This window comes from Anneissia japonica, unplaced genomic scaffold (genome assembly GCF_011630105.1).
Source record: "Anneissia japonica isolate Jap-2015-1 unplaced genomic scaffold, ASM1163010v1 scaffold288030_len866700_cov218, whole genome shotgun sequence".
Classification (NCBI taxonomy): Eukaryota; Metazoa; Echinodermata; class Crinoidea; order Comatulida; family Comatulidae; genus Anneissia; species Anneissia japonica.
The window spans coordinates 135,816-146,483 of NW_022728334.1; the positions used below are offsets into that span (position 1 = coordinate 135,816).

The 10,668-nt window shown below is 33.7% G+C and overlaps 1 protein-coding gene across 1 annotated transcript; it reads right to left on the reverse strand.

Moving 5' to 3' along the window:
• Positions 1-6,365: 6,365 nt before the first annotated feature.
• LOC117114082 (tumor susceptibility gene 101 protein-like) lies at positions 6,366-10,620 on the reverse strand (the record flags this gene model as incomplete). The annotated part of the gene is given in 6 exon segments (XM_033257624.1): positions 6,366-6,544; positions 7,278-7,493; positions 8,464-8,626; positions 9,124-9,287; positions 9,918-9,983; positions 10,536-10,620. Coding segments are annotated over 6 exon segments (858 nt in total), but the record flags the coding sequence as incomplete, so codon positions are not given.
• Between the last annotated feature and the right edge of the window lie 48 nt (positions 10,621-10,668).

Here is a 10,668-nt window from a genome sequence, read left to right on the forward strand (position 1 = left end):
CTTAGTTTATTTTGTCATTCTGATCGGATTTTCTCTACTGTTCCGTTTTAATTCTGTCTCTTATACACATCTAGATGTGTATAAGAGACAACACCTGGGCTGTGTATATATATTGCCTTGGTTTGGCTCTATAATCATTAGTGGTCGTGGGACTAGTTTGGGCCCAACCCAAGGTAATTCAACAAAAGGACGCACATCTCCGCTCTCGAACATAGCGCGTGCGTACAGTCCTTTGATCTTTACTGTGGCATCGACAATCCGATACTAGTTGCGAGTACAGCCGTCAATTATTAGTCTATGCGTGCCATTCGTTTTATGGTGTTAGTTTTTATTTTATTAATTTTGGGTACTTCGCAATGTCTGTTACATTGATTTTTTTTTTACCGCGAGCTTGTTAAATGCTTCTATAAACTGCAATTTGATTTGTGAAAATTGACCAAGAAAATGAAAAGTTATAGCAATTCAAAATTTACGAATTTTATAAAATTTCATGTTCATTTTGACAATGTTGGCATAAGGTGCCGAGGACGAACATTTGAGTATATACGGAACATTTATTAATTTTTTCTGCGAAGTGAGTCTCATGAACGACAATTCACCACAATTTTGGTAAAATTAATGTTGAAATGAAGAACATTTTCAGGCTAATGTTAGTGCAAAATATCATTAGGCCTTTGTAATCACCGCACGACGCGCGACTAACATGGCAACTAACACGCGCGTGGGTAAATCGTCACGTACGCTGACGGTTTATGGTCTGGTTGCTATGGTTTTGTGCGCCTAGAGTGTCGATGCCAGAGTTATAACCTTTGATGTCCCGAGATGTGCGTCCTTTTGTTGAATTACCTTGCCCAACCTAAGCTGGTCGAACGTTTCGTTTGGGTCTATACCCTAGCTGCACGGATGAGGCCTGGAAGGCCGAAACGGATCCGTCTGCAGATATTGGGATTCCTTCCAGTGGATGCTTAGTTTATTTTGTCATTCTGATCGGATTTTCTCTACTGTTCCGTTTTAATTTGTGTGTGTGTGTGTGTGTGTGTAATTTGAAAGTTCTGTTATAAGACATATCCAGGACCGCTGTGAAGCCATTTATACAATAACAACTACAGGAGTAAGCAGGGCGACTAATAAATAAAGCGGTGCCAGGATTTGCTAAAGTGGATGTACAGATAGTTGGCCGTCGCTCCAAATCATTCTGAAGTAGTCCTGGGCCGGGCCGAACCCCGGTAAACAGTACTGTAAAAATTGTTAGGGTTTTCAAAGGCTTATTTAATTGGTTTTAGAATTTTGTTAAAAATACATCCAATTTTTTTTTCTCCGACGAATTGTGTTTTCTTCCCAAAGATTGTTTGGCGAAACCCACTCGCGCTACACTATCGGAGCACCATTTGAATAATAATTATAGTATTGTGCCGATGGTTCTATGCTCTTCACTACTAAACACTAAGCCGTCCACATGAAACGACGACATATATTTACTAAAAAGTTTTGAAAAATGGAGTACTGAAGCTATCAAAATTTTCTCTGATGAATGGGAGCAATACCATTTGAACAGTGTAATACATACACTTGTATTTGCTCTGAAGGTATTAGTGAAGCACATTTGTGCAAAGTAATTAAAATGGCTCCGAAATTGAAAGTTCTTGATATGAGTCATTGTAAACTTTCAGGTAAAATGTTTAATGCAATCATAACTAAATGTAAAAGCACTCTTTTAGAACCAAGACAATTTGACATCAGCTTAAATGATTTACGCAGTATGTTTTACATTTTTATAAAAAGTGTAAATGTAATCTCAATTTGTGAAGGATTTGTAAATACTAAAAAATATTACAGTAACAATTTTAATATATTTTTTAGTAATACCTTTTAATGTTTTTGATAATATATTGTAGTAGTGGTAGTTTTTTAATTATAACTATACAGTATTATCTATATATTAATTTTTATAATGAGTGTTACAATTGCGTTAATGCCCCAATACAGTTACCGTATTTATTCGAATACACGCCCCGTTTTGAATAAACGCTCCCGCTCTAGACCCTCATTTGGAATAAACGCCTCCCTCGAATAAACTCCCCGAGACCTTCATATTTTTCCTCGAATAAACTTCCCCTAAACGACTATAAACAATTCTAATGGAACATCATTCTCCACACATTTTATTATTGTTTTATTTCAGTAGAATTACATTTTTCTAACCTGGTTGGGATCAGTATCTTTATTATCACATTTTGACGGTAATTATGTGTTGTAATTCCACTTTTTCAGTGAAATTAAGGGGCGTATTATTTCTATATTACGCATCCATATTACACCAAAAAATAAACGCTCCCTCTAATAGAAAACCCCTTTTCAACAATAAACGCCCGGGACGTTTATTCGGATAAATACCTTAGGCCTACATTACTGTTAACTGCGATGATTTTTTGTTGAATAAGATACCATGATAATAAAGCTTGGTAGCATAGCAATGGACCTTTCCGATGCGTCTGATTTAGCAACTGACCAATCACAACAGGGCTAGAAATACGGGCGTGTCTAACAAACATGTGTTTGCGTATATTACACTGTTGTTTTGTGGGACCTTAGTGGAAAGGTCATTAAAGGCATCAGATTGTTCAGAAAGTAAGTTCTATTCTGGACTGTTGAATTAAGGAATTAATAAAATAAATGTACAGTAAAATTATGTTTGTTGTCATTGTGTAGCATTCATTTACTTGTATATATGCTCTCATATGATTATTGTTAAATAAAGAAAAACAAATTCTTCCAAGACCACTTTAAGTTGGTGATAACGGCAACAACGAAGACAATGAAATAAATAAAAGAGAAGTGTGACCAAATATGCTAGTTTCTAAATTTATTTTCAATAATTTGAATCCACCAAACCATATTTTTCAATAAATATGAAGAGATATAATTCATATGTGTAATGGTTGATAGGACCAAAATAGTTATGTATGTCATGGTATAAATGAATGCTAAGTTGAACCAGAATCATGAATGTTCAAAAGGATTATCTAATAAAATATATACATTTGGAAACTGTCTTGTTCTTGTTTCTGAAACCAGTCACAATGACATTTAGAAAAACAAAACCCGAAAAACATATTAAGCAAGATTTTTCTTCATTCATTCATTTAATCAATAAAAAATAAATTTGAACAATATTAAGTTCCAACTTGATACAGCGTATTATGCTACACACCCATCAATAGAATTTCAGCCTGATAGTCAAAAAGTAATAGTGGCTTTGTATCCAAAAAATAATAAACAATATTCAAGCAGGCTCAACACCAAGTAGACTAGATGCACCTTTTGTACCCAAAAAATATGAAGCAAAATAACCACTAAAATCTCTTCCCCCTAAAAAACAACCCATAGCAAACCTGATTATAGTTTTCCTAGTTCACAATCCAACAAAGATGAATATTACTTGTCTTGTCTCTCGTACCTAAAAGTAAAGGACATACTTTACCTGTCAGAATTGCACTTGAAGTGCTCAACATCAAAAAGGACCAGCATCTGAATTTTATGTAGTATAAAATTTTTTTTTTTAATAATTTTAAAATCTAGAGTTAATAAACAATCTAATAATCTTTCTATTTCTAGCTGTACAGTAATGCAAACGTTTCACTCCATTGGTTCCCTTGTGGTCCGCAAGGGCATCTTATCTGGCCCGTTACTATAAGCCTAAACAATTAACAGTTAAAAACCACTAGGCATGCTATTGCAACATTTCACACTATATTACCATTTTTTTAATGTGAGAGTAGCCACACCCCCTTCTAGAGTGCATGATCAATGGACAAACTTGATTCAATCTACAAACTTGTCTACTGATATAATATAGATGAGAACCCTTGTTTCAATCCTTGTATCTGGTATTTTCTTCAACCAAAAATTGAATTTAATTAAAAAGAAAATATACAAGACTTCAAAAATAAATTTTCCAACTTGTGATCTCAAGCTTACTCTTTAATGTCAACGACCAACAAATTTATTCCATAAAATATTGTATCTCAAGACTTTTGATGATAAAGCCTTTTCCATTGCAGTTATGGTACTCACGACCAACCAATATTCACAAAGCCTCGTCTGTTACAGTTTGTCTATTCAAACTATTGAAAACCTACCACTTTCTACCTGTGGAAGAATTTTATGTTTCATTCCTCCATGGTCTAACTTACCCACACATTTATACTTCAAACTTTTTATACATTTCATATTTAATAAATACATTATTCATATTTTTTCATATCATTTTTTACAATTTCTTCCTTCTTTTTTTGGTTGATTAAATGTCATTATACTAGCGGAATGATTAGCTGGTTGGCAATATGGAAGGTTGGTGAAATGGTGCTATGTGTGTGGTTATCTTGCTGTTTTTTTCTTTTTGTTAGTCTTTTTTTTCAGAAATAATTTCTTAAAAGTACTTTTTTTACTTGAGAAAAGTTGATTGTGGAAGGCGCTATAGTAATACAAGTCTATAACATCATCATTATTGTTAAGCTTGGTTTCCATACAATCGCTACACGTCATCACCAATAGATTTCGTTGATGCTGATTAGTCAGTCGAATCAGGGAGCCTTTTTGATGGTGTCAGGGACAGCTACGCATTACATCAACTGCACTGAAAACACTGTACCGACAGTGTAGCCATTTTAAGGAAACCAGGCTTAAAGAAAATATTTACCAACAAATTTAAATAATTCTAAATGCAGAATAAGGTTATAACCCAATCATACTTCAACTCTTTTTTCAAAATTTATTACACACATGCAAGCAGTTATATATCATTATTATATGTTTATATTTGTAATGTGTGTGCATGTGTGTATCAAATTATTATCATTGTAAATTTATTAACTATCGCACTAAACCATCTACATCAGTGTACCGTCAGTCCCGCCTTGGCACGTGCCTTTTGCATGAGTGCTCGTACAACGTACTGTCGTCGTGAAAGTTCTCGCACATGCTGCGAATAAATAAATGTATCATACATTTTATGATAACTGTTCATATCAAACATTTAGTAATCTATTTCATTCTAACATTTCTAAAACAGCTAAATTGAATTCAATGAGTAGAAGTATATTAGTACAGTACACACATCCCTAATAATAATATTAAAATTTTTGATATGGTAACCTTTTATTTAAGCATAGCTAACTTGGCAACCCACCATTTTCATGAAAATTTTCCTTATGGAAACAGTTTACATATTTCGATTAAAAAAACCTAAATGGTTAAGAAGTCAGTCAATGTATCACCAGACAAAGAAGGAACATATCTTATCAAAGTATGTCATTATATTGTGACTATTGTTTGAATACCAAGGCATTCAGTATTTAATAGAATGACTGGGCAATAACACGAAGAGCACAGACACATTCTTAATATGATGCAGTATAAAATACTAGCTATTATTATTACCCATTTGCCTGTATCGACACCGAATAAAAATTAATTCCACTATTATGCAAAAATGCAAGACCCTATCAAATAAAAACCAAACTGTTTGTGGGCCACAACTCATAGTTCGAATACCATAAGAGACAGGCTTCTGCCTCTCAATTAGCTGGCATTGACAGAATTCACTCAAATTTTTGTTAGCATTTTATGAAAGTTTTTAAATACCCTTGTCCTCTTGTTCCTCCGAATCGTAGGTTTTTAATGCATGATATGATGTTTCTTTTTAAATGTGTTAATTCTATCTTTAATTGTAATTTTGTTAATTTTGGTCTTCGGAACTTGCACTAGGCATTTACGTAATTGTCTTCTTTTTTTCTGTACCCTTCAACCGTGTTAATATCTGTAAACGTAGCTAGTTAGCGTGACTTTACGAATATCAATTTTGGTTTTTAAATGCGGACCTTTTCTAGTTTTTCGGCGGTTCGTCGTAACCCCCTTAACCCCCTCCCATCTGATGGAGTAGGCCATTCTCAAAGGTTTAACAGAATAGAAAACATGGCTTTTCACATGCGTTGCGCCTTTGATCTTGTTTGGAATTGGCACCATATAAATTCGAGATATTATTATTTACTTAATTTTTTCGCTTTGTTGACAGATTTGTGCTATCAGAAACCTCATGAAACTATTTACCCAAAACCAAAAAATTTTCAAATAGTCCCAGAACACATCACATTCAATTAATTGTTCTGCTCTTCTATGTTTTTAAATATAAACATTTTAATGGATTCCTTTTATGTTAAACAATTTGGCATTGATGTGACGTTGTCATGACCATATTTAGGTATTCACATGTTTTTGTCAAATCACATTTAATAATCTGGACAGGGCTTAAGGCATTGTAAAACATTTAACAAAAATGATTTAAAAAAAAAATTGACTTGTCTGGCCAGATATATCTGAAATCAAGACACGCTAAAAGCTAAGGTCGACAGGCATTCACTACTGACTGCAAGACTTACCGACATTTCAGCTAAGACCTCTCTACATCGTCGTTTCAACTTGTCCTCAACTGCTGACAGTATTGACGCTTTTATCTGATCATCTGGTAAACTACTCTGCTTTGAAACTAAAAAAACAAACAATTCAATCATTTAGTCATGTGATCAAAATTATTCAAGGCAACATTTATCTATGGCTACCATTACTACAACATTAAAGTATGGAAACTAGTGTCCCTTATTAAGGGGACACTAGTTTCTGTACATTATTACAACATTAAAGTACAGAAACTAGTGTCCCCTTAATAGGGATGTTCCCCGAATAGGGGTTGGTCGTAGTGTAAATTTTCTCACTTCACTGCCAAAAAGTGTTCCCTTAATTGAGGTGTCCACTCACTAGGGGTGTTCCAAAGAAGGGGCTCTACTGTAGTTATAAATAATGGTGTAGTGTTCTGTAGATTTTGGTCCTTCTGGTGGTAAATTGGACAGTACACCAGAAAAGCACCTAATCTTTTCCAAAAAGTGTACTGCATTCCTCAAAGTGCACACAGGCCATATTGCATTTGGGATCAATGACTTGAATGTCTAAAAGATGTGCTAAGTTTTATTTCAGGCCTCCAGTTGAAACACAAGAAGCAGCAGTTTGAATTAAACCAGGATCATAGATCTCAAAGATCTCCACAGTTCAGCACACACACAGAGGCTACAGTCAAATTCATAGTTTGAACTGCACATGCTCATATCAAGGTCAAACGCCATAAACAAACAAACACACATCATAAGTTGATGTCGACTGACCTTAGATACGAGCATGCACAGTTCGAACTATGAATTGGCTTATGAGCTAAGCTGGTTTCTTACCAGGTTTTGCTGCACTTGTCTGAGCCTGACTGTTGCTTGGATACACTTGGGAAGGGTTCTGATTATAGGAGTATGCAGTAGTTGATGGAGGGTAAACAGGCTTTGCCCCTGGATAGGGGTAGCCAGGGCCTTGGTATGTACTTGTTGGAGGATTCTGTGGGGGATAGAAGCTGGAGCTTGGTTGAGGTCCACCTGCATTTGGCATTGGCATGAAACCTGCAAATTTGTTAAGCAAAAGATTATTTTAATATATATTATATATATTATATTATTATATATTATTATTTTATTATATATACGAAATATCAAGAATCATTACAATATGAAAATCACCATTATTTCATCACGTAACAGTCTAGATTAAAAAATGTATCTTTCAAGCTTTAGTAAAATACAGTACTGTGCATATGCAATGGAAATGTATATAGCGCATAATACATGGTCTCTATATGCGCTCAATACAACTATAATCTTCACTCAAACTCAATAACTCTCTTCTTTTACCTTCTGCAGTAATAATCTTGTTTATTAATTATCTGATTTTATTGTTTGTCTTTTCTGAATTACTTTTAGTTGTAGTATTGTATTGTCCATAGGGATCTTCCAATCAGTGTGCTATAATAAGAGATACCTATTCAAAAAACTTTTGACTTTCCAGTATTTTGTATTACCCGCATCTATGATATGCTTATCAGTATTTTTATAATTTATTCTTACTAATTTTTTATTTTATTTAAGTAGATGAAATTACATTTAATGAACACAGTTTAAATCTAGCACAAACAACATTGAAAACTGTGGCCCTACACAAAATGTAAAACAATTTATTTACAGCATAATTTAACTTTTAGACAAAAGCAAAAAAGCAGTGAGCATTTCATCCACAACTACTTTTTATTACAAAATTGTGTAAACTATCAAAAGAAAAATTAAATATTCATACACAAGACAATCAGATGAAACTATTAAAATATGTTATTAATAAATGTGAACTCAAAATTAATACTATTAAATACAAATGCTTACAATATATAGGCTATGTTTATAATAGTTAAAATGATGAATAAAAATTAATGATGATAACAAAATGATGGTGGTGATAGCAACAGCAGCAGTAACAACATCAATTATAGTAGCTACGATATGAAACTCTTCAATGTGCATACTTTGTATGAAAAAAGCTCACCTGTATTTGTGGGGTAGGGTACATTTTGTTGGGCATGTGGGGATCCTCCAGGAGGATATTGAGGACGGGGTGGAGCTGCTTGAGGTGGCTTTGCGTATACTGGTGAGGCTTCACCGAACACAACACTCATGACTTGTATGAGACCAATCAAGTCTGAATTTGGCTGCAAGTAAAGAGGAGGTCTAATTACAAATCATTTAAAACCAAATACAGATCTCCCTCTAATCATTTATTTACTTATTTATTAGAAATTCAACACAAAGATGAATGTATATAAATGGATGAAATTGCTTGGAGAGAATTAAAGGCCATCTCCAATTAAAGAACACTTTTCTGTGGTCCTCAAATTAACAACATGTCTTTTATATTTATTAATCTAATTAGAGACGAAAACTGGAAACTACCTACTACCAGAATACAGCTTCAATCCACAACTATCCTGACTAATATTAATAACAAATTTTACAGAGTACACGTCCATTCTCAAAAATAACCCCACCCCTAGTTTATGTTTAAGCCCACCAACTAGTTTCTTTATGATTTATTGACTTTCAGCAAAAAAAAATACATGCTTTTAGCAGTGCTGACTTGAAAATTTATTTACAAAGTAGTTTAATTTAAATAAAAAATAATCAGTTAGTAAATAACAATTAGGCTTACGTATTTCCATTCGTGCAAATAGGGTAAATAAATACGGCCGTTGGCATCCACATGCTTCGACGGTTTAATCAACATGTCTTTAGTTGGCCTTACAAAGCACATTGGTGGATTGTATGGATGTGTGTCCATCACGTAAACACAAATGGGGATGTTGTATCTTGACCCTAGATGAGGTAAATAAAATGCATAAAGTAGATAACATGCTATTTAAATACCACAGCTAACACTGTTGCGTTACGTAGGTCTTACGACCCTTAATTGCGTATAATGGAAGCGTTCGGCAAATCTTTGAGGTAGTTTTCTCTTAAAAATCTGTTTCAAAAGCCATTTCTCCATATGGTATAAACAACTATAAAAAATGCAAAAATACATTTATCTCTGGTGAAAACAAAAACTATTTTTTGTTAATACTCTACACGACCTTGATTTTCCTAAGAGTATTCTTAGTGCGTTGTTATAGCAAACTTAAAGAATCTATGCTTTTGTGTTTGTAGCTGGACCATAGATTGACACAGTAGGCCTACATATTCGTACAGTAGCTCCTAAATAAAATGCATTTAACTTGATCTGTGAATTATAATTGGAACAAAATTCTAGTTTTAATTTTATATTATTCATTTAACAGCAATTAATGTTGTCAATTACAATGAAAAAATAAGTACTTCAATGTGATATGGACAGAAATAATATAAAATATATACACACACATGACATTCTGTAGGGAAAATGATTATATTTATAATCAATGTAATTAATTTGTTTAATTACAGTACGGTTAATTATAATTACAGTACCTTTATAATGGACAGGAATAGTTCCATCAATACACAGCAAATCCTTAACTGATCCATCATTAAAGGCTGTAAAACAAAATTACTAAAAAGTACTGTAACAATTGCTAGTTTTAAAAAAAATACTATTAAAAAAATGTGGAAAAGTATCAAAGTGGAAAAGTACATTTTTTTTTTTTAATTCATTTCTTTTAGTTTTTTCCAAATTCTCCAGATGGTACCAGTACATTATTAGTATGGAGGCAGAACGTCAGAACCACCAAACTACTAACACAGGTGCAAGTGGCGAAAGTGTAGTAGTACTGGAGAAGGCAGTCTGGCACAGTGGTTTCCCATTTTGGTTATTGAACTTGTGGTCAGGAGTTCAAATCACACGTTCACCATTCTCGACCGGCCAAGCTTAGAAACCCTAGCTTGTTTACTCCGTCACTGATGGCCTGTGAAGTGGCTCAGGCTATGTTTCAGCCTTAGGTTCAAGCACTTCATGGCTAATATATATAATAAAAATTTTAAAAAGTAACCCCTTTTTAGCTAGAAGTGGCTTTTGGGCCTTTTTTGGGGGCACATTTGTAGTATGTAGATAATATCATATGTGTGTAACTAAACAAAAGATCATCTTACCATATTTCTCAATTTTTGGTTTCAAATCATTAAACGAGGCAAACACAGTGATAACATCTCGTTGTGCTAAATCCTTGTGCTGGTACTGGAAGAGAGAAAGAATAAACCAGAGCCTTGCAGGCGTCAACGTTCC